Raw genomic sequence first — 25,567 nt, forward strand, 5'->3', positions numbered from 1 at the left:
ACTCCAAATGAGTCTGATCTTTGCAGGATACAATTGAATAATACCTTATACATTATAGGTATAATAAAAATATCCTAGGGGTGACTGGGTGGCTCAGTTGGTTAAGCATCTGCCTTTGGCTCAGGTCATGATCTCAGAGTCCTGGGATCCAGCCCCATGTCGGGCTCCCTGCTTAGCGAGGAGTTTGCTTCTCCCTCTCCCTCTGTCCCTCACCCCCGCTTGTAATTTCTCTCTCTCTCTCATAAGTAAATAAAATCTTTAAAAAATATTTGATGTATCTACTTTCTAGTTGATTTGCTCTAAGAAAGAGTTGCCAGTAATTTGGCATCAATTATTTTACATAATCCATACTTATTGATTTTTAGCATGATGTTTTATAAGCTCATGAAAACCTTTTGTTTGGTATACCCAAACATGAGGCAGGGTTGGGGATCCTTCATTTTTTTTTAAAACAATTGAGAAACATTGATAATTAATCAAGACTTTTGCTAAGTAAGAAATAGGGAAGGTATAAGAAATCTAAACAAACTGGCTTGCAAAGTATAGAATTCGAATTTCCCTCTAGCTAATGTGGCCTGCAGGGCCTGACCCATTCTACATGGAGACCTATGAAAAATGAGAGACTTTGCCCTGACTCCTTATTTCCATTTAGGTCTGCTTCCATGTTTTAGTGTTATTTGATACTTATCTTCCAGGAAATCATCCTGGATTTTATAACCCTTGAATATAGAATAAGGGAAGTTATGTCCTCTTGGCTGTTTACCTAAGGAGCACTTTCTGAAATGTGTTTCTAGAATGAAAGACATACCTTTTCTTAAGGTGATTGTTACCAGGAATGGCTTCTTTCTATCTGTGAGATGCACTCTATCTACATTTTTGTGGCTTTTTCCCATACAGATTCAATAGAATAGTGATTTTATACATGACGACCTTGGCATTTATATAGTAGATATTACTACTCTGTAATACCAGGAAGTATGATCATAAACTCACACTTAATCTGATAGAAGTATGGACAGTGTATCAAAGGAAGGGGTAGAGATTAAAGACCAGTTAAGTAGCTATTATTGCCTTCCATGTGAGTTGAGATGAATACTTTAATTAGTTTGTAGTTAATATGAATGAAGTAGACAGTCCAATGGTAGAATGGGAATTTCACAAAATATAAGAAAAGGGAGAAAAAGAATCAGATGATAAGTAAAGGCTTTGAGCCAAGATAGTTGAAAGTTGATACTCTTTTTGGAAACAAAGAAATGAGGAATGATATCTACTAGAGTAAGAGGGCAGGAGTAAAATGATGATGGGTTTATAATAGTACTAGCATACTCTGAGAGATTTTTAACATTCAGTTAGAAATTCCTACCTTGAAGAGAGATTTGGGAGTCGTTGCCAAAAAGATAATAGGTGAATTCAAGAAAGAGTCTGGAGCAGAAGAGAAAGGGCTTGCAGATAAAATCTTGGAGAATAATGCCTACATTTAGGATAGGGGTTGATAAGAACTTGCTGAAAGAGTGTTAAGAGGGAGGATAAACAAAACTAATGGTATGTTTCAGGAGCCAGGGAAGAAACTGTCTTTAACAAACAGTAGGGAGTAAAACAGTATCAGCAACTTCCACAAAGAATTTGAGAAATACAAACTAACGTCAGGTCTTCAAGTTTGGTGATGGCATAGTTATTAGTGACCTTCCACAGAACAGGTTCAGGAGGACGTTAAATCAGATTGGAAAGACTTACATAAGCAGGAAGTGGAAGCAATAGATTGCTCCATCCAGTGTAAATAGGTGTGAACATAAGAAAATGCTTTACTCTTGCTTTCTCCTGTTTAGTAGTTTTGTGGATGAAATGGAAAAGGGAGTTGGATAAATTTGTTTGTTGAAAAATTAGTAGAAGTTTGCTATGCCTTTTTTTTTTTTTTTTTGCTATGCCTTTTTAATTGATTTTAACTTTGGACTGCTCAATAATGAGTATGTAGTTTAACTACCACAGGAATGAAATTGAGTTCTTTGCTCTGCATAACTTTAATACTGGACAGATGTTAGTTTTCCAATAAAAGAAACAAAGGTTGTTCTCTAAATTACTTTGGATTTACAGTGCTACAGAGCATTTTGATTACATTCATATGTTCCTACTTCGAAAAATAATTTCAAATTGTTTTATTATGGTAATAGAAGCACATTTATGCCACATCATGCAACATGGAAAGCATTCTCTGTAGAGTGGTGTAAAATGATTGTAACTTTTGCATTTTCGTGTTTCTTGCTTTGAAACTGCCACCATCATTTACATTCTCTAGTAGTCCAATCTTGAATTTCATGGATATATATGAGCATGTGCTGGAGAAGGTAGTGGTGGAAAGCTAAGAAATGAAAAAGGTAAATAACAGCCAGAGGAGCTGGCAAGATTATCTTCCCTTCACTGTGCCAAGGAAGCTATTTTAACTGAAAATAAGAAGGAAGGGGTGTACAGTAATTTAAAATTAGGTAGATATACAAAGAGAAAAGCTGGGCAAATAATTCAGGTATATAAGCAAGTTCAAGAGATGAAGACATTACCCTTACTATTGAGGAAAGAAAGTCAAGAGAAAGGTTGACTAACAAAAAGTCATGTGTTAACTCGGAGTAATCAATTACTGGGATTGACTGGAGGTCTTATAGCAGTAGCATTTGGATGAATGGAAGAAAGATATGGCCCCATAGCTTGTATCAACCAGAAAGAGACTCTGAGAAATAAGACACAAAAGAAATAATTCTCTGAAAATCTGTTTTACTTTTGTCAGAATTTCTGCCTGCCTGCCTGCCTTCCTGCCTTCCTTCTTCCTTCCTTCTGTCCTTCCGTCCTTCCGTCCTTCTTCCTTCTTTCCATACTAAGTAATGGCTAGACACTGCAATAGAACTGTATACCCCAGATTTATCTCAGGAATATGGATAGTGAATTGCAAATGACATTTATACTACCTATTTCCATTACTATATTAATAGAATCATTTGGTTCATCACAAATTGCCAAGCCCAAATGGCCAAAAATATAAAATCAAACCCTCAACTAAATGAAGGGGAAAAAACAAACAAACAAGAAAAACCAATTCAAATAAAACCCTGTCCTTTGCCTAGCCAAAAAGAAAAAGAAAAGTAATGAATGGGATTTATTGTTAGGAAATATAACCTTTAAAGATAGTATGCAGTGTGTGTTACCTGCCTCTGTAGGACAAGGCCCTTGAGAGACACTTAACTACACAGGTAAGATGATTGCAGAGGCGGAGATTGTCAACATGTGGGCAGTAAAGACTGTGTACTTAAACCCTGGGCACTTTTCCTTGGTTTGTTTACTTATGTGTTGTGTGCATGGATGTTTTGGCTCAGGAGAAAAATTCCAGTGCTATTAGAAAATGTTTGTTTCACATAGAATCAAAGTGGCTTTATCAGTCTTAAATAACAAAGAAGTAGCAGAAACAGATTTAGAGTTTAATCCATTGGTTTCTAGTCACTTGCTTCGCTACCAGTGATGTGCTCTGTTTTTCAACCATATTCTATATGCATTCATAGTATTTGTAGCTCATTCTTTGTGTCTGTCTAATGCACTGGTCTCCAGAGTACCTGTATCTTGAGGGATACAGGTCTTTATAGTGACATAGGTCATCACCAGGGTAAATGGAAAGATTTGTGATTGAAGGATGCTGAAAAGGTTTTAGAGGTTTAAAGTTTATTTCAGTAGAGTGGTGGGAATTCGGAAACAAGCGCCTTTAATACTACCATTAGAGTTTAAACTTCATATTGTATATCTTTTAGAAACTTTTCAAAATACACATGTAAGCAGCTTCAGAAAGAAGGATGACATGGGGATGAGCCTTACTGGGGATGCTGTCCTATGTTGCTTTTTAGCAAGAGAGGGATACACAAAGGTGAGCTGAATGAACTGACTGGGTGAGCTGGAATCTACAATATGAGTGACTGGCTGTGCTTACCCCACTCCATTATCTGAAGTGAGAAGGCAATGTTCTTAGTCTTGGTCCTACAAAGTCCTGCTCCCCAACCCCCAATTATCTGTATGGTAGTGCTCTCTTTTTAATGTTAAGTGTATTTGGATCACATACATAGAAATAGAAAGTTACACACTTGTTGGACTTTTCTTTCTTTTAGGCAATTTGAGTAAAGTCCTTCTTTTCAAAATCCCCCAAAAGGTAGCTAGGTACTGGGAAAGCACTTTTTATGTTCTCTGAGAAGCAAGGTTAAGGAGTACAGACTAGGGTCCCACCCTGCCGTCAGCATTACAAAGGTAGGGTGTAGACTGGCTTATTTCACCTTAGCAAAATGTCCTTAAGATACATCTATGTTGTTGCATATTGCAAAATTTTCTTCATTTTTAAGGCTCAGTATCAGTAGTATTCCACAGCATGTATATACCACATTGTCCTTACTCATTTATCTGTCAGTGGACATTTAGGTTGTTTCCATAATTTGGCTCTTGTGAATCTTGCTTCAGTGTACATGGAAGGGCAGATATCTCTTAGAGATCCTGATTTCAGTGATACTGGTTTTTTGTTTTTGTTTTTTGTTTTTTTGGAGTTTTTAGTTAAATTCCAGTTAGTTAACATATAGTGTAATATTAGTTTCAGGTGTAAATATAGCGATTCAACACTTTCATACATCACCCAGTGCTCATCACAAGTGCATTCCTTATCCCTATCACCTATGTAATCCATCCTCCCACCCACCTCCCCTCTGGTAACCATCAGTTTGTTCTCTATAGTTAAGAGTCTGGTTCTTGGTTTTCCTCTGTCTCTCTTTTTTTTTCCACTTTGCTCCTTTGTTTTGTTTTTTAAATTCCACATATGAGTGAAATCATATGGTACTTGTCTTTCTCTGAATTATATCACTTGGTATAATACTCTCTACCTCCATCCATATCATAGCAAATGGCAAGATTCCATTCTTTTTATGCCTGAGTAATATTCCAGTATGCATGTGTGTGTGTGTGCATGTGTGTGTGTGTGTGTGTATCACTTCTTTTTTTTCCAATGGTATATATACTACCTCTTTATCCATTCGTCAGTTGATGGACACTTGGGCTGTTTCCATAATTTGACTATTGTAGATAATGTTGCTATAAACATTGGGATGCAGGTATCTCTTTGAATTAGTACTTTTGTATTCTTGGGTAAATACCTAGTAGTGCAATTGCAGGATCGTAGGGTAATTCTATTTTTAACTTCTTGAGGAACCTCCATACTGTATTCCAGAGTGGATGCGGTAGCTTGCATTCCCACCAAAATTACAAAAGGGTTCCCCTTTCTTGACATCCTCACTAACACCTGTTGTTTCTTGTGTTGTTGATTTTTAGCCATTCTGACAGGTGTGAGGTGATATCTCATTGCAGTTTTGATTTGTATTTCCCTGATGATTAGTGATATTGAGCATATTTTCATGTGCCTGTTGACCATCTGTATGTCTTCTTTGGAGAAATGGCTATTAATGTCTTCTGCCCATTTTTTTAAAAGATTTTATTTTATTTATTTGAGAGAATGAGAGAGAGAGAGAGCATGAGAGGGGGGAGGGTCGGAGGGAGAAGCCGACTCCCTGCTGAGCAGGGAGCCCGATGCTGGACTCGATCCTGGGACTCCAGGATCATGACCTGAGTCAAAGGTAGTCGCTTAACCAAATGAGCCACCCAGGTACCCTTCTGCCCATTTTTAATTGGATTGTTTGTTTTTTTCAGTGTTGAGTATTATAAATTCTTTATATATTTTGGATACTAACCCTTTATCAGAAATGTCATTGGCAAAGATGTTCTCCCATTCTGTAGGTTTCCTTTGCTGTGCCAAAGCTTTTTATTTTGATGTCGTCCCATTTTATTTTTGCTTTTGTTTCCCATGCCTCAGGAGACATTTCTAGAAAGAAGTTGCTATAACTTATGTCAGAGTGGTTACTGATTTTGTTCCCCTCTAGGATTTTTATGGGATCAGGTCTCACATTTAGGTCTTTAGTCCATTTTCAATTTATTTTTGTCTATGATGTATGAAAGTGGTCCAAGTCATTCTTTCGCATGTTGAAGTCCAGTTTTCCCAAGCACCATTTGTTGAAGAGACTGTCTTTTTCCCATTGGGTATTCTTTCCTGCTTTGTCAAAGATTAATTGACCATATAATTTTGGGTTCATTTCTGGGTTTTCTGTTCTGTTCCATTGATCTGTGTGTCTGTTTTTGTGTCAGTACCATCCTGTTTTGAAGACTACCACTTTGTAATGTAACTTGAAGTCCAGAACTGTAATGCCTCCAGCCTTGCTTTCTTCTTCAAGGTTGCTTTGTCTCTTCAGGGTCTTTTGTGGTTCTATACACATTTTAGGATTGTTTGTTCTAGTTCTGTGAAAAATGCTGTTGGTATTTAGATAGGGATTGCATTACATGTGTAGATTGCTTTGGGTAGTATACACACTTTAACAATATTTGTTACTCCAGTCCATGAGCTTGGAATGTCTTTCCATTTCTTTTTGTCGTCTTCAGTTTCTTTCATCAGTGTTGTATAACTTTCAGAGTATAGATCTTTCACTTCTTTGCTTTAGGTTTATCCTTCAGTATCTCACTAGTTTTATTGTACTTGTAAATGGGATTGATTCTTTAATTTCTTTTTCTGCTGTTTCATTATTGATATTTAGAAATGCAGCAGATTTCTGTACAATGATTTTGTTTACTATGACATTACTTAATTCTTGTATCAGTTTGAGCAGTTTTTTGGTGGATTCTTTCAGTTTTTCTATATAGAATATCATGTCATTTGCAAATAGTGAAAGTATGACTTCTTCCATGCTGACTTGGATGCCTTTTGTTTCTTTTTGTTGTCTGATTGCTGAGGCTAGGGCCTCCAGTACTATGTTAAATAACAGTGGTGAGAGTGGACATCCCTGTGCTTTTCCTAACCATAGAGGAAAAGCTCTCACTGTATCCCCATTGAGGATGATACTAGTTATAGATTTTTCATATATGACCTTTATGATGTTGAGGTATGTTCCCTCTAAACCTACTTTGTTGAGGGTTTTTATCATGAATGGATGTTATACTTTGTCATATGTTTTTTCTGCATCTTTTGAAATGATTCTTATCCTTCCTTTTATTAATGTGGTGTATCATAGTGATTGATTTCCAAACACTGAACCACCCTTGCAAACCAGGAAACATCCCATTTGATCGTAGTGAATGATTTTTTAAATGAATTTTTTGCTAGTATTTTACTGAGAATTTTTGTATCCATGTTCATCATGGATATTGGCCTACTGTTCTCTTTTTTAGGGGAGTCTTTATCTCATTTTGGTGGCAGGGTAATGCTAGCCTCATACAATGAGTTTGGAAGTTTTCCTTCCTTTTCTATTTTTTGAAATAGTTTGAGAAGAATAAGTGTGAAGTCTTCTTTAAATGTTTGGTAGAATTCTCCTGTGAAACTTCTGGCTCTGAACTTTTGTTTGTTGGTAGATGTTTTATTACCAGTTCAATTTCTTTGCTGGATATCAGTCTGTTTAAGTTTTCTATTTCTTCCTCAGTTTTTGTAGTCTGTGTTTCTAAGAATTTATCCATTTTTTTTCCAGGTTGTCCAATTTGTTGGCATGTAGCTTTTCATAATATTCTCTTATAATTGTTTTTCTGTGGTGGTGTTGTTATTACTCCTCTCTCCTTTGTGATTTTATTTATTTGGGTCCTCTCTCTTTTCTTTTGGTAAGTGTAGCTAGAAGTTTATCAGTTTTATAAATTTTTTCAAGAACCAGCTCCTGATTTCACTGATGTATTGTTTTTGTTTGTTTGTTGTTTGTTTTTTTGTTTGTTTTAATATCATTTATTTGTGCTCTAATCTTTATTTCCTTCCTTCCACTGTCTTTAGGATTCATTTGTTGTTCTTTTTCTAGGTATTTTTAGTGTAAAGTTTTTTTGTTTATTTGAGATTTTTCTTGCGTCTTAAGGTAAACCTGTATCTCTAGGAACTTCCCTCCTAGAACCACTTTTGCTGCATCCCAAAGGTTTTGGCCCATTCATTGTTTTCATTTTCATTTGTATCCATGTATTTTTTTTTAAATTTCTTCTTTGATTTCCTGGTTGACCCATTCATTGTTTAGTAGCATGTTGTTTAACCTCCATATATTTGTGGTCTTTCCAATTTTTTTCTTCTGGTTGACTTCTGGTTCCATAGTGTTGTGGTCAAAAACGGAACATGGTATTTCAATTTTTTGTATTTGATGAAGCCTGATTTGTGACCTAATATGTGATCTGTTGTGGAGAATGTCCCATGTGCAGTTGAAAAGCATGTGTATTCTGCTGCTCTAGGATGAAATTTCTATCTGCGAAGTCCATCTGGTCCAGTGTGGCATTCAAAGCCATTGTTTCCTTGTTGATTTTCTGCTTAGATGATCTGCCCATTGATGTAAGTGGAGTGTTAAAGTCCCCTACTATTATTGTATCATTATCAATGAGTTCTTTTATGTATGTTATTGTTTTATATATTTGGGTACTCCCAAGTCGGGGGCATAAATATTTACAATTGTTAGACCTTCTTGTTGGATAGACCCCTTTATTATCATATAGTGTCCCTTTTTTCACTTGTTATAGCCTTTTCTCGAGTTCTAGTTTATACAGTGTACGTATTGCTACTCCAGCATTCTTTTGACATCCTTTTGTTTCATAAATGTTTCTCCATTCCCTAGAGTACTTTCAATCTGCAGGTGTCTTTAAGTTGAAATGAGTGTCTTATAGGCAGTATATAGATGGGTCTTGTTTTTTTATCCTTTCTGACACCCTATTTCTTTTGATTGGAACATTTCATCCATTTATATTCAGAATAATTATTGGTGGATATGTATGTATTATCATTTTATCATTTGTTTTGTCATCGTTTCTGGACATTTCTCTGATCCTTTCTTGTCTTTGTCACTCTTGGTCTCTCTTTTGCACTCAAAAAGTCCTGTTTAATATTTATTGTAGGCCTGGTTTAGTGGTCATGAACTCCTTTAGTTTTTGTTTATTTGGGAAACTCTTTATCTTTCCTAATCTGAATGATACCCTTGCTGGTAGAGTATTGTTGGCTGAAGATTTTTCCCATTCAGCACTTTGAATATATTGTGTCACTCCCTTCTATATTGCTAGGTTTCTGTTGAGAAATGTCCAGCTAGCCTTATGGCTCTCCCCTTGTAAGTTAAGGACTTCTCTTATCTTGCTGGTTTCAAGATTTTTTGTTTCTCTTTATCACTATATTTTGCAAATTTCACTACAGTATGTCTTGGTGTTGGCCTGGTTTTGTTGATTTTGATGTGAGTTCTCTGTGCCTCCTGGATCTGGATGTTTATTTCCTTCCCCAGGTTAGGCAAGTTTTCAGCTCTTACATTTCAAATAAATTTTTTGCTCCTTTTTCTCTCTCCTCTTTTTCTGGGACTCCTGTAATAGAATGTTTTTACATTTGATGGATTCACTGAGGTCCCTAAGTCTGTCCTCTTGTTGCATAATTCTCTCTTTTGTTCAGCTTCATTATTTTCCATTATTTTGTCTTCTCAATAGCTAATTCATTCCTCTGCTTCTTCCTGCCTGCTGTTTATTGTATCAGGCCCGTTTCCAATCTCATTTATTGTATTCTTCATCTCTCACTGATTCTTTTTTTAAGTCTTTTATCTCTGTGGTAAGGATCTCAATGAGGTTTTCTTTTCTCAAGCCCAGTGAGTATCCTTATGATCACTGTTTTAAATTCTCCACCAGGCATGTTATTTTTATCTGTTTCCCTTAGCTCTCTGGCCATGGCCTTATGTTTTTCTTTCTTTTGGGATGAATTCCTCTGTCTTGGCATTTTGTCTAAATCTCTGCCTAGTTCTCTATTTTAGAAAAGCCAGTTATATCTCCTGCTCCTTAAATTAATAGGTTTATGAAGAAGAGGTTATGTAGTGCCCAGGGCCTCGCACTTCGGGGAGTGTCTCTGGTATGTGCTGCATGTGCTCTGCTGTTGTGTTTTAGCTGCTCTGTCCTTCAGGCCAGTCATTTGCAGTGGCTCTGCTTGCTGGATATTGGCATTGTTTGGTCCCTGGCCTGAATATAGTGAGTTTTAACTATGTGTGCTCTGTTCTGCTTGTGAAATGTGACCTGACACCACTTCCATGAGAACTGAGGCCCTATAGAACTCTGTTGTCAGAAGACGTGGTATGGGAAGGTGTTTATGCTGGTCTTCTTGGGGAGTGGCCCACCCCAGTAGGACTGAGGCAGGCTTCACTGAGAAGGGCAGTTCACTAGAGCTCCGGGGTGTGGGGCTTGGTGTTAATGTTAGGCAGCTAGTGTGAACGCTGTGCTGCTTCCTGCAGGTGGCTCCGTTTTCCAGCCAGCTCGTTTCTTCCCAGAGAGGTATTTCCATGAATGCTGCCTCTCAGGGATGCATTTCGAGAAGAGCTAATAATCTTCCTACTCTGCTCCCCAGGTATTCTTCAGATTGCTCTTTCCACCCTGTCTGCCCCTAGGTTTTCCTTGCCTTGCCCTCCAGGCTCTATCCCAGCCATTCTGGCTGACCTGTAAATCTAGGCTTTAAGCCCTGCTGCTTACAAGAACTCAGGAAGTTCTGCCCCTCTCATTTCCAACCCATGGTTTTAATGAAAAGTTCTTGTGTGTTCCCATTTGTGCTCCTGTCTCTCTCTCTCACCCTTCTTTGCTACCACAGCTCCCTCCTCTCCACAGCAGCCAGGATCCATTTCTCTCCTAAGCCATGTCTCTGTACTTTCCACCTTCTTCCAGTGTGATCTCTTTTCTCCCTTTAGCTGTGGAGTTTGTTCTTTCAGTCTTCAGGTCAATTTCTGGGGTATTTAGGATGATTTGGTAATTACCTAATTGTTTCATATGATGAGATGATTCTAAGTCCTACTTCTCCACGCCATCTTCCCTTTCCCCAGTCCTTGATTTCAATAATTTTAGATAAATGCCCCAAAGTGGGACAGCTAGATTGAACAGTCACAGAAAGATAAATACTGCGTGATTCCAGTTATTTGAGGTATCTAAAATATTCAAATTTATATAATCAAATGTGGAATGGTCATTGCTGGGTTGGGGGGAAATGAGGAGTTATTAATAAATGGGCATAAAGTTTTAGTTAAGCAAGATGAATAAGCTCTAGAGATTTGCTGTAAAACATTGTTTCTGTAGTCAAAAATAAGGTGTTATATACTTAAATATTTTGTGTAGAGAGTAGAACTCATGTTAAGTATTCTTACCACAATAAAATAAAAATTTAAATAAAGGATTTATGTTCTGCTTAAGTGTACCTCTTCCTATTTGTAATAGCACAGTACTTCATTTACCTTACTAAGTATGGAGAATAGCCCTTTAGGAACCTATTTGTTCATTACTATTCTATGTTTATATGATCTGAAATGTAACACAAACAGGACACTTTTTATACTTGTGGCTTCTCAACTCTCCATTTTTGTAATATTGTCAATTTATAATTAAATCTTAGGTGTTTAAAAAGAGGAAAGGAAAACTACTGGATACTAGTATGAGCTTTGTTCCACTCCAAATCAGTGCTAAAAAAGTGAATATGAGACTACTCTAAACATCTTAAAAGGAAGGAATGAAAATATAAAAATGGCCACACAAAAAAATAATAATATATCCAGATTCTACTTTGGCACAATGGAAAATAATAATAATATAATAATTAATTTTTAAGTGGAAGTCCTTTCCATTCCCATGCCTAACACCCAACAGCACATGTTTTTTATACATATATACATATGCCAATGTTGTAAACTAGAAAGTGTGCAAGAAGAAAGTTGTACCATAGAATTTAAGTACTAGAAGTGGCACCCTTAGGCTCCTTTGTTTCTAAAACACTGACTCATGGACCAGCGTCAGTCTGTAGCCTTTTCACCAGTCTGTAGTTAAATGATAATTTGGAAGCACATACACACACACACACCACACACACACACACACACACTCAGAAAGTTAAGCTAAATGCATTTACTATAAAGAAATGCTCCTTTATTCTGAGATTATTTCCCTTCCATCATTTTTCATAGTAAAATATCCTACTTTCATGAGAGCGATGGTGATAAATCATAATTTTCCTTTTAAAATAATGGCCCAATTTGGCAGTATAAAAAGTTACCCCCTATTTTTATATTATTATTATTATTATTATTATTATTATTATTATTATTATTTTGGCATCCTTTTAGAATCCTAACACCTGGAAACGGCTGATCTAACTTAATCTCCTTATTTCACAGTTGAGAAAAGTAAGGCCTAGAGAAGTAGAGACTTATCTAAGATTCACTACCAGAAAATCATGAAATTAAAACTAGAACCCAGTCATCTATAATTCTAGACCAGAGCTCTGAATAAAGTAATGAATTTCCTAAATTATAACACATCTATAACACATTTATATCTTTCAATTAACCTTTACTTTGTCACTTTTTTTCTTTTTTCTTTATTAGCAGATTCATACTTTCCATATTTTGATATGCCAGTGCTACACTTGGTTACCTTCATTATGGGGTTGTTTGTCAAGCACTTTTAAATTAATAACTTGTTTCTTACTTTATTAAAGTGAATTAAAGGCCATTTGTGTTGTCAAAAATTTAAGGCCTTTCATTGTACTTGTATTAGGACTAAGTTGTCTCCCCATTGGTATTTAAGAAAGACATGGATTGCATTCTACTTGGCTGCCTCCTGGTGCTAGAGATTTCATTTTCAGGTGAAGTGTATACTGATAAGTTTAATGGAATGGGTACTGGTATGATGCACTTACTTCATTTATTTTATTTTTCTGTTTATCAAGCAGGGTTTTCACATCCCCACAAATTATTATCTGACCCAAGAAAATGCCTAGTCAATGTTTCTCTGTTTTCTCGCTGGAATTAGGATATCAAGCCAGGTGGAAAATTTAAATCCCACACATGATGAGTTCTAACTCATGGTCTATAAATAAGTTTGTTATGATCCTAACAATTTATATTGGTGTAATACTTCATATAATAATACTTATTATAATAAACACATGTCTGGTTTTTTTTTTTTTAAGATTTTATTTATTTATTTGACAGAGAGAGACACAGTGAGAGAAGGAACACAAGCAGGGGGAGTGGGAGAGGGAGAAGCAGGCCTCCCGCTGAGCAGGGAGCCCGATGTGGGACTCGATCCCAGGACCCCGGGATCATGACCTGAGCTGAAGGCAGACGCTTAACGACTGAGCCACCCAGGCACCCGATGTCTGGGGTTTTTTTTCCTGGTTTTCAGTGTATCTTTTACATACGTTGTCAGACTTTGTTTTTCTCAGTAATGCTGTGAGGACATAGGTGCTTTTATTCCCATTTTATGGATGGCATAACTGAAGCTCAGATATCTAAATAATATTCCCCAAACTACACAGTTAGTAGCAGAGTCAGGTCTAGAACCTCAGGTCATATGACTCTTAAGTTTTGCATTTGTTCTGTATATCAGCTCCATGCTAGTGCTTCTCTTTGCATATTCTTCTTTTTTTTTTTTTTAAGATTTTATTTATTTGAGAGAGAGAGATCATGACAGGGGAGAGGGTCAGAGGGAGAAGCAGGCTCCCCGCTGAGCCGGGAGCCCCATGTGGGACTCAGTCCCGGGACTCCAGGATCATGACCCAAGCTGAAGGCAGTCGCCCAACCAACTGAGTCACCCAGGCGCCCCTGCATATTATTCTTAAATATGTCTTACCCCTTCTCTCCCTCACAGGGAGACCATTCTTAGTCAGACATCCCATTCCATCTTAACATCCTAGAAATGTTTTCATATTGTCACATTCGTTTTAGTGGTTCCACCTTCTGGAATAACTTAATTTCAAACACCATGATGAGAGGGGAGGGAAGAGAATATATAGTATTGTTATAGAGTGTAAGCTGAATTAAGTGTAAAATCATAAATTCAATTAAATGAGCCATTTTATAGCTTAACACTGTATAGGAGCATATTAATTATTTTAGCAAGAGAAAGAGTCCATATTCAGATTTTAAAAGTTCATTCTTACTTTAGATCCATCAAAATCATTTCCCAAACTCAAACTGCCTTCCTCACGAATGGATTACTAAATATTGATAGTTCTGTGATAATTGGTTAAAATATTCAAATGGGGGTGATTAGGTTCCAGCCTCACACCATATGCTAAAATAAATTAATCCATCTAAATTAGAAAAGCAAAAGTTAATAAAAATAAAAGAGAACAAAACTGTAGATGACTGTTGTCTGATCTTAGGATGTGGCTTGGCTACACATGAAAGCTTAGGGAAAAACTACAGGTAATACTGGTTATATATCAATTAGTAAATTAGGTAATTTACAAAAAGGTATAAAATAATTAAAAGCCAAATGTACTGTGGGAAATAGTTAAAGCATATGTAACATCCAGACATATTGTATAACATTTCAGAAATTATGGGTGTCAGAATAAATGTCTCTTTTACTATTAAAGCATAACTTAAGTGCAGCATAGTCCCTTGAGGTGTGTTTTGGAAATTGCCATTGACTAGTCTCATTGGTAAAATGGAAAATGATTAAAAGCAGATAGATTGCTGATAAATAGAAAATAGTTCAAACCCTAAGATCACACACACCAGCCTACCATTTTGCAAATTCATGGTGTTGAAATATTATGTTCTGCATATTAATGAACTAGAAGGGAAGCTAATACAATCTATTGTTAAAAAAAATTGTTTTAACAATTGTTAAAAAAAAGTTTGTTTTAACAATTGTTAAAAAAAAAAAATCACTATTCCTTTACCAAGGCTAGGCATCAATGGGACAGTGATAAATGTGATTATCTGTTTATAAGCAGAAGAGCTGGGGTGCCTGGGTGGCTCAGTCGGTTGAGGGTCTACCTTCGGCTCAGGTCATGACATGATCCCAGGGTCCTGGGATGGAGCCCTGCATCGGGCTCCCTGCTTATCGGGCAGTCCTTCTCCCTCTCCCTCTTTATCTCCCCCAACTTGTGTTTTCTCTCTCTCATTCACTCTCTCTGTCCCAAATAAATAAATAAAAACTTAAAAAAAAATAAGCAGAAGAGCTTATATCAGTAGCTTGATAGCCAACTTAATAGGCAAATAAAAATAATAAATGAATAAATGTGTAAATAAAGCACAATTATTTGCTATGATGTCATTGTTTTTCAAATTAAAATAAAGCAATCCTGGCGAGATGTGATTACATGTAATTAAAAACTATGGAATACAATATATGAAAGAATATAACACTTGTGTATTAAGAAACAGTTAACTGAAGCGCATGGTAACAGTTGCATAGGATAGCAAAGCTTGGTAGCTTATAATCTTACACATAGAAAAATGTGCACACACACGTGTGGGGTGTGTGTGTATAGTTATATTGCAATGCATGGAGAAAGAACAATAAAAAGGGGATTTTCAGCATTATATTTTACCTTACTTCATTCAGTTCCATGTTACTGCCTTCTTATCTTTTTTGAAGCTAAGCAGGATATAACAAGATTGTGGCATTAGGATATCATCAGATGCTAACAGAAATTTGTTGAAAGAAAATATGGTTCTAGTGGTGTGAAATTCACAAGACTAACAGCAAGGGATTTGTCATCAAATGTTAATAAAGAAGTGGTAGAGATACCAAGAAAGAAATAACATGAAATGCTTCAATTTGAACTAGTACTGGACGTTTGTTACAGTAAGAGGAAAAATGTTCACTATTTCCTTTACCAACAACTTTTAAGATTAAAATACAGGAAATGGATTGTATAGTTATTTCAATGAGATTCCTATGTTGAGACTATATTTTTACATCTGGTGTACATGTGATTTCACTCAGACAATGCAAATGAACGAAGATTTTTAATAATTATTCCACTAATTATAATGAATTAACTCCATTATTTTCATTATTTGGTTATGAGGTAAATCGATGGCTTATATCAGGATTAAAGAAATCATTGCACATGATGGTTATAAAGTATACTCTGTAATTTATGATTTATGTCTGTATGTGTACAGACGTGTATCTCAGAACACATCACATGGGGAATATAATTTGTTCTCACTGCACACTTATGAATTAGGTAGTAAGCATTTTTATTCTGGCACATGAAAAGACATACAGGTAGCATGTGGGCATGGTGAGTAAAACAGTTAGGCAGCAGCAGCACAAGAAATGACCTCTTCCATTTACCTTGCATTTAATTGTCCTTCTCCAATTACACATTATTTGATTTTTAGGTATTTTCTCAAACTTCCTAACACCCACCTAATATATGGGGTTCAATTTGTGTATATTCCTCATTTTAAGGATAGTTTGAATTAGAGTGATCTAGGTACATAAAAAGGAGAAACGTTTGGATGGTTATTCATCTTTTAAAGGTTATAGTGTAAGTTATTCTTATAAACATTTTACAGGTATCTAATAATTGATTCAATGTATAAAAAGCCTATTTTTAAAAAGAATTCTGTAGTAGAAAATGAGCTGTATCTATATTTAAAATATATTTAAGGTGCCTAACTTACTGTTGATGACATTTGTTTCCATTCTTTTGTTTACCAGGATCAGGGGAGGGTGATATTTATATTTATACAGGTTAGAGAATTCTTACCTTCCATTGAATGGTCACTAGTCTTCTGCCTTTTCTCTAGGTTAAGTTTGAAGCATTCAGGTAATTTTATGATCTTGATCACAACCAAGTTGACTGTCAGGGACTAAGATACTTGCTAATGCTATTCAACTAGGTTGTTCTTTCAAAACCATTTATTTTAATTATTGTTTTGATTGTGTATGTTTCCTAAGCCTTGTGTATTTCTAGTTGAATAAAAATAAATAGGAAAGAAATGACTGCTCAGTATTCTGAAGCAAGCCAGTTATGTTTGCATCATTCATAGAGCTTTATAGGACTCAGGCAAAGAGACTGTCAGATTCATGATAATCAGCTGAATATCATTTGTTTCTTTCAAAAGACAGTGGGAATGAATGATTCTGGTTCATGAGTCATGAATGTTGAGAAGCTCATCTCTTGTTTAACAAAAAAGTCTCACTGGATGAGTCTAGAGAGAGATATAAGAAACCTAAGAATACTATGTTTTATCTAAAACATGCTAGTCAAATCACTGGAGGAGGGGAGAAAAGAAAAAAAAATATATGTGTATATTATAAAGAATATAATATTATAAGGAATATAATATTTTAATATATCTTTTAAGCTAGCATTGTCCAATATTGTAAATGGTCACAGTAGTCTTTCCTATAAAAAAGCTACAGAGAGTATGAAACTAAAACTTATTTAATTTGAATATGTATATTATACATATATACAAGCATAAATGCATTTGAATTTGTATTTAGTGTACATACATTTATAATCAATAAATGTTTATCCTTACATAAAATGTCATTTACAAGTTTATGAATCATCAAGACTGTCATAAGTGTATTGTTTCTTCTCTGCTTTTATTTCATGAAAATTATGAGTACTTCAGGCAGTGTGTACCAGCTCTACCACATTTTTATCTGTTAGTGCAGTGCTAAGTATAGACAAGTAAGTACTTGATGGGTTTAAACAAATCTATTGAACTTTACCTATATAGTTTAAGCAACGTTGCTCTCCTTTATCGTAAGGTTACAGTGATTTCCCAGCACATACACTTGATATGTCCTTTCCTGACAGCTCTCAAATCCCCTCACACTTTGACAGCATTGTACTCTGCTAAGAAAGGAAAGCGGGAGATATCCTTTGTATTTCGAATATATTAGGTTGGCATGTGAGCTGTGGTCAAATTTTATTAAAAGTGAGGGGAAAGAAATGTAGAAAGAAGAATTAACAAGCAGAAAATAAGATGTCTTAGGAAGGTAGAGTCAGAGTGGGTAGCAGGTGGGAAGAGACTAGCCATCAGCATGTTTCAGTAGGAAGACAGTGCTCACTGAATTTTTCCCTTTTCCTATTTTTGCAGTCTCCTCTACCAGTAATCAGCCACCCTTCATCTAAACAATCACCCCACAGGGTTGTTTTCTGATAATATATATATATAGTCACTTAGCATAAATACCGATAATATAAGGCTTGTAAAAATAACTTGCTTTATCATGATACATAATTAAAATTGCTTTCATTCCATATATACTGGTGGAATGTATTTACATATGCATACACATATGTGTCTGTATATAAAGATGTGTATTTATAATGTACACTAATATTTGCCAGTGACAGTGTAATTCTGCATTCCAGTCTGCCAAGCAAATATTTATGGAAAGTTTGCTCTAGGGACATTTATTCTTTCACATCATGCTCCTTTTCCCTTTATTGAAGCAATCTCTATATTTCCTTTTTTTTTTTTTTATCTCCCAGAATGTTCTAGTTCTTGGGAAATATTAGTCTTAGCATTGAAACTGAGGCCTTTGGGTACCAACTGCTGTTGTTTTAAGGTCTAATTTGAACCACATCTGGGTAGGGGTTGGGGAAAGGAGACTTCCTTAAACCATGTTGATATTAATAGCAACTTAATGCTTTGGCTTTTACTCTGATTTCTATAGAATTATTTGAAACTTTTTTAGCCATGAAGAAATCTGCATATATGGTCTCTTATATTTCCTTTCTTGACTTAAGTACTTTTTAAAGGTTACCTACTTTTAAAAGAGCTAGACCAGGATAATAAAAGTATATGCCTTTTTTATCAGTACTCTTCAACTCTGCCACATGACACAGTATAAAAAGACCAACTATTTAAATATTTGAATGATTGTGAATATACTTGTCATGGAGTCCTAAAACACTGTTTCATATTCATTGTGAAGTTTAATAAGGGAATTGAATACTGTGTCATAATTTTTTTTCAACTGGGCACATTAAAAAACTTGGAACACGCATAAAAAATGTATAGAGGCATGTATAATGCACATATCCAAATGGTCAATTTATAGTATCTGTATATCTTAGTCATATCTCATGTAATGCTGAGCAATGAATGTATTCGTTTTTCATTTGACCAATTTTAACTCTTCTGAGATTATGCTAAAACATTGTTTCTTAATTAGTGACTTTAAAGTAGTATGTTTGACCAAAAAATCAAGATAGTCATGCCTATCAAGGGTCAGGGGGTGCTTTTAAGATGCTATGAGTCAGGTACACACATTAAAAGCATCCTTGGCAGGAATGATACTATTTAGCAGAGTTCTTTTAATGCCCTATGACCATATTTCTAGGTCTCAGCAATTAACCTGGACTGTTTTCTAAACATGCTCTGGATTTTGGCATCTCCTTCATTCAGATCTCAGTATCTTGTAGTGACATCCAGTTATCTCCTCATTGCCTCCTGGTATTTGCCACTGCCAATCTCTTGGACAATACATCAAACCTACTGTCAATTTACTGAATTTTGGCACTGCTTCTAACTTGCTAGCAGATGCTTTATTGGTGTTTTGACCAAAATAATAGCTGAAATGGATATTTGCATATAAAAAATCTTATGAAAAAATCAATATAGTAAAAAATGTTATCAGTCATATAGTATAGATACCATATAACCATCTTCAGAGTTCACTTGAAATACTTTAACATTATAAACATAATATAAAACCAAATTAGGTTGAAAGCTACTCTTTCAGCAAGCACTGATGGGCATCTTTTAAGATTATCTATGGAAAGTTTGTAACAACAATAATAATGAGTGGCGGGGCACCTAGGTGGCTCAGTCGGTTAAGTGTCTGCCTTTGGCTCAGGTCATGATCCCAAGGTCCTGGGATCAAGCCCCACGTTGGGCTCCCTGCACAACGGGGAGCCTGCTTCTCCCTCTCCCACTCAACATGCTTGTGGTCGCTCTCTCACTCTCTTTCTCTGTCAAATAAATAAATAGAATCTTAAAAAAAAACAAACAAAACAGGAGTGGCAACAGTGCTGATGGTTATAGCTCACATTTATATGTTCTAAGTATTTTACATGAATTTATTTAATCTTTACAACAACCTTATGAAGGTAAGAACCATTACCATTCCATTTTATTAAGTGATAAAACTGAGAAGTTAACATGCCCAAAGTTACAAAGCTAGGAAGTGAAAGAACCAGAATGTGACCCCTATTGTTTTTTTCATGCATCAAGTTGAAATAGTAAGATTTATCTTATCTTCTGCCTAGTACTTGATTACTAAGCTTCAAGGAGGTACACAAGGATAATACTTTCAGTAAGTTTTGCTTACCGTCCATTATCCATGTATTTAGTAGACAAAACTATGTGCAGTGATGATTTTCCTACTGAAATTCTTTTTTTTAATTTGTAAAAGAACTTTGCCACCAGGGTAAATCATCATAGAAATGAAAAAATTCTGATGTGTTTCCCTAGAAATATTCTTTATATCCCTCTATCCATAATTCAGGATTTATTGTGTGGCCAACACTAAAATAGGTGATGAGAATATAATAGTAAATAAGACATGGTTCCTGTTTTTATAAAACTTACTTGAACTCAAGAAGAGAATAGAAACCCATTTATCTTTGTTGATTATATATTCATTTTCTTGAAGGCAGATTAACTCTCAAGGATTCAATCAGTTCTGTGCTTTAGGTTGTAAAAATAAATTTCATTTCAAAGTAGAATTTATTTTGCTTAATTGGTGTCAGTCTGTTTTCAGACTAGTTTGGATCTAATTAATGCATTAGCTACTATTAGATAAGGGTTGCTTTTCTCTGTTAACTACTTTTGCCAAAAGGGAATGTTTGACAAAATTTTTTGTAAATTTAATGTAAAACATAGTCTGTTTTCTGTGGCTATATATATTTAGGGAGGAATGTGTAGAATTTATGAGTGTTTAAAGATAATAAAATAGTCTAACAAATATTCTTACAAAAATTATCTTTTGAGTAGGATGTTCATTCTGTTGGCCCAGAAGTAAGTGGTCTATTATATAAGCCTTTGTATTATTTAAGTTTTTATTGTATTTAAGTTTTTTTAACATTAAAGAAACAAAAGGATTTTCACTATCCTCTCTATCAAGAATCTAAGACTTGATCAGTGCCTTTGTCTCTATTTTTTAGGGTTTTTTTGTTTCTGCCCTAGTCTTTGTCTATAGGCAATGTTTATAGAATCATATGGTCTTTATGTGAATTTATTACACTCAGTATTTTTAAAACATGATATTCTTCCTGTTTTGCTACATTTTCTTCATAATTATTTTTATTTATTGTGTAATCTTGACTCAAAGTGATGTGCCAAACTTTATCAAAGCTGTATTGTATTATAGAAGACAAAGACCTCTAACCTTTCACTATTAAAAATAATTTTATAACTTCTCTCTTTAACTATATATACCTTTCCTTGCTTTATTTCTGTGAGATGTGCCAAGACTTGAAAACATTTTTCTGCTCTTTAATTTTCTAGAAAAATTGCCTTCCAGTTAGATTGTATAAATGTACATAATCATATATCCGTTTCACCACAACCTCAAAAACAGTTTTTATCTACTTTGTTTATGTTACTCCTACTTCCAAAGAAGGGTTGAAACAGCTGGTCATGAAAAGAATGAGCACACAAATGCAATAAAATGTAAAAATAAAAATGAGACTTTTAAAATTGTGCCAATAATTATACAGTGGTAATCTCTTTTCTTATACATTTCCTAAGACTATGAATGAAATATAATATTTTCCCATGTTTTAAATTAACTTTACCACTTCTTTTCTGCTTTGTCCATTTATTGATTAAGGTCAAGTGTTTTGCTCTTTATTTCATATGAATTCTTTATATAACATGTATTCACTGTAAATGTTTCACCATTTTCTGTTTAATTATAGATATCTGATTATAATTTTCACAGACCTTACCAAGAATTATAACTTTGATTTAGAACATTTGTATTTGCCAATAGTAATGTAATTTAAACTTATTTAACTTTATAATGAAATGATTTGGAATCATAGATGCCAAGTGAATTTATAGGTCTTTCAGAACTGTTATTATAGGCTAACTACATCCTATCTGTAGGGCCATTTATTATCCTCCTTTCATTATGAATTGAACAGAAGTCTCTTCTTAACTAGTATAGCTCTTTATATGTTTTTAGACATGGCACACTTTCCTTTTTGGTATAGGAAAATTTCACCATTTTCTATTTATTTTCTACTTTACTTTTCTAACATTGTATTTGTCCTGGCTTTGTTTAGTTTGGAGTTTCACAAACACTGTTGTTACGTGGTTATGACATTGATGAGATACTGATTTATGGAATTAACATGGATATGTGCAAACTATTTTATGGTACTGACATAACAAGAAACCAGTTCAGGGCCATGATTGAGACCAGGAGTTACTGAGGTTTAACAGTTACTATTCCACAGAGTGCCATTTCGTCCCAAATGATTGATGACATTCTCCTGCCCTATTCTTCACAGATTATAAGAACACTATTGCAATCTAGAGCTTCTGTAGATACCTGCTTTGTTAAGCATGATCCCAAAATGTCATTTAATTTATTTCCTAGATTGAATGTCTCATTAAACTCTGATGAGGCCAGGAGCTACTTTGAGCTGGACTTGTTATGAAGCACTCTAATATTAAAATTTTGTTCTGTGCTGTTGGTAAAGCAAATGGACAAGACAGTGAAATCAATGCACAGTGCACTTTATCTTTGACAAAGTGAAATATTGTTTTGCTAAAACAGACCCATGGTGTAGAGAGATTAAAATCACACAAAAAGTAGATCAACATAAAGAATCTACTATCTCATACATTATTGGATATTATTTTATGTTGTTTTAATCCCATTTTGTTTTATTTCTAGTTTATAGAAACAGAACATACCTGTCTACTTAATTAAACAAGACACTGACTTCCCCTTAGCTCCATGTAAAAAGTAATGTTTTCATTTTTTGCGTTACACAAGATGAGTTGAGAGTATGGGTAATACTCTATTTTCAGTAAAAGGGATTGCCTCAATGGTCACTTTTCTCACCTTAGGAAACATATGTGTACTGCAGAATTAAACAGCCTTGTAACCATTGTATTTCCTCTTTATTTTCCATTGTAGAATCAGGGCATGGTCCTAGGCTGGTATGGGTAAGAGGTGGAGAAAGGAGATGAATCCTTTGGTAAACCAAATTGAAAACACTTCGTGACCAAGGAATTAAGATGTTGGACAGCCCTGGATCATACTGGCCACTAAAGTACAATTTTTAGATGCTTCCTTAGGGTTGGAATTGCTGTCTAACAACTGATTTTTCTTCCCTGACTCCTGCATTCCACTACTCAGCCACTACCATACTGCACACTCACAACATATGAATTCCACCCTTGTGTACCATTCCCCTGACTCAATACCAGACTTTACAGAAATCTGCTTTTCTGTTTTTCCTCTCTTTGCATGTAGCATAATTAGAGAGCTGCTTTGCAGTCTAACACTTTGTAAATAAGTAGTGTCATCTAGCATATTGTGCACTGTTACCTGAAGTGTTGAGTGTGAAGCTTTTCACTTTGTAAACTGTGTTAGTTTGGATCAATCAAATTTGAACTTTTGAAAACTTCCCCTTGTATATAAGGATAGCAACAGTCTATAATATAAAAAATAAATTTCACTGGAAAAAAAAAAACAACCTAACAAACCAGAGATCCATAAATACGTAGAACAGTTGGCCTAAAGGATTTTCAGTCAACCTCCATGTTTGATGACAAGGCAAGAAAAGAAAATCTGCAGCCATTTCAGTATGTATTTTAGTAGTGTCATGGGATTCTACCTTTCCATGGAACGATAAATTTTAGTTCTAAAATCTGTAAGCATTATTAATGTGACTTGAAATAATATGGTATACCCTTCCTTATTTTCTCTTCTACTGAGTAAAAATATCCCTATTGAGGTCAAAATTGCCATTTGAGTTAACATTGTGAAGCCTAGTTAAGAGTATATCAAATTGTAAAAGATGAGTGGGCAGTGTGACAAATATGATAGTTACCAGTCCGTTTCAGGGCATGGGAAAATAATGATCTCGGTTCTCTATTTTGTAGGTTATTCAAGAAAAGGTGTATTAGAACCTTCATTTTGGGTTTTGCTTAAATCATTAGCTGCATGGCTAGGGAGGCCTGATTTTGGTTTTGTCGTGTTTATATAGCCTAAGTATCAAGATCCTATTTTTTTTCCCTTTTTCATTAAAAGAATAAATAAAGATAAATTGCGTGGTATTGAATAATATGAATCCTTTTTTTGGGTCAAATTTCGGTTATTAAAGGTGAAAGCAGTATTTGGTGGGTGGGTAAGTGGATAAGGGAATCTACAAGATTTAGAATCATAGGACCTAACTTTCAGTCCTTGCTCTGCAAGTGGCTAGTTGTGTGATATTAGACATGTTTATAACTTCTCTGAACATTAGTTTCCTCCTGTAAAATGACTGTAATTGTCACATTTGCTTCTTTGCTAAAATTAAATTAAATAACCTACATAAAAAAGCATTTTTGTTTACTGCATTTAAGGAGTAGCTATGATTTCTTACATTAACTTTTCAATTTATAAGTAAGAAGTCATTGGTTAAATGGTTGAAAGCAAGGTTTGGGTATTTTCACTATTATACAACCATTATTATGGTTAATTTTGTGTGTATGCTGTAAAGGAATGGTTGAAATGTGTTAGCAAATGTGGTTTGGGTTGATGATGTTTAAGATTTTTAAAAATTTGGAATTCACATGAAATTTTGGGCATAGATCAATGTTTTCTTCTCTATAGAAATTGCGTTTAATATAGAGAAAGGAATTGTACATGTTTTCCTTGTTGGAGCATATGAATTTTAACAAGGCAGTCTGAGACTAGTTACTAAGATATGAGATGAAAATGTGTTAAAATAATAAAATAATAGGCATATTTCAGGCTCTAACGTTAGTCAAAAACATAGATCATGTTTTGATTTTTTCCAAACCAAAGGAGGAAAGATTGTTTCCTTCTTATGTTCCTCCGCACTTTCTATGCTACTCATCATATTCCCCTTAGGAATGCTTCTGCTTTCACTTGCTCTCAAGATTAAGAAATGCATTTTCTTTGAAATATAAAAATATGCACAATGTGTGGTATAATGGTGTTAATATCATGGAGACTAACAGCTATGCCAGTTCTTTCATTTCCTATCAAATTGCTGTTACCAAAGCCATCTAAATACTATTATATGTCATGTTTTAGAATCTGCTTTGTATTATCAGATGCTTAGATGCAGGAAATAGTGGTTTGCATCTTTAAAAAAATGTTTCCAATAACTCTTAACTATATTAAATATTAGTAAAGGGCTGAATGTACTTAGGCAATATGCAAATGTACTCTCAATTTACTGTAGAGAATCATTTTGTTAAAGTGGCCGTATTTTCATGTTCACTAATTCATTCAATAAAGTTATTAAACATTTATATATCAGACATCCTAAGGATGCAAGGATAAATACAGTGTAGTATCTGACATCCAGAGTCCCACACTGTAGTAAGAGAAATCCATATCTAAGCAAGTAAATTACACTACATTATGTTAACTGATATGTACCAATATCAATGCTATGGAATACAGTGGACATAACAACCAATTGTGTTGAAGTCCAGAGAAGTTTTATGAGTGGCTGCCTTTTGATCTTGATCTTGGA

The 25,567-nt window shown here is 34.8% G+C and overlaps 1 protein-coding gene across 8 annotated transcripts in view; it reads left to right on the plus strand.

Moving 5' to 3' along the window:
* Nucleotides 1–25,567, plus strand: part of DIAPH2 (diaphanous related formin 2) — a 961,567-nt gene that overhangs the window by 584,282 nt on the left and 351,718 nt on the right. Inside the window, exon 24 of one of the 8 annotated variants that reach the window (XM_064574329.1) lies at nt 22,990–23,125. The exons of the other annotated variants lie outside the window; for them this stretch is intronic. Within the exon in view, the coding sequence (XP_064430399.1) occupies nt 22,990–23,042 (53 nt within the window). The 3' untranslated portion in view covers nt 23,043–23,125. Of the gene's footprint in view, nt 1–22,989; nt 23,126–25,567 lie in introns of those variants that run through there. 8 annotated transcript variants of the gene reach the window in all.

The sequence above is a fragment of the Mirounga angustirostris genome, unplaced genomic scaffold (genome assembly GCF_029215605.1).
Source record: "Mirounga angustirostris isolate CCGP_5_RB_7025 unplaced genomic scaffold, mMirAng1.0.hap1 SCAF_11, whole genome shotgun sequence".
NCBI lineage: Eukaryota > Metazoa > Chordata > Mammalia > Carnivora > Phocidae > Mirounga > Mirounga angustirostris.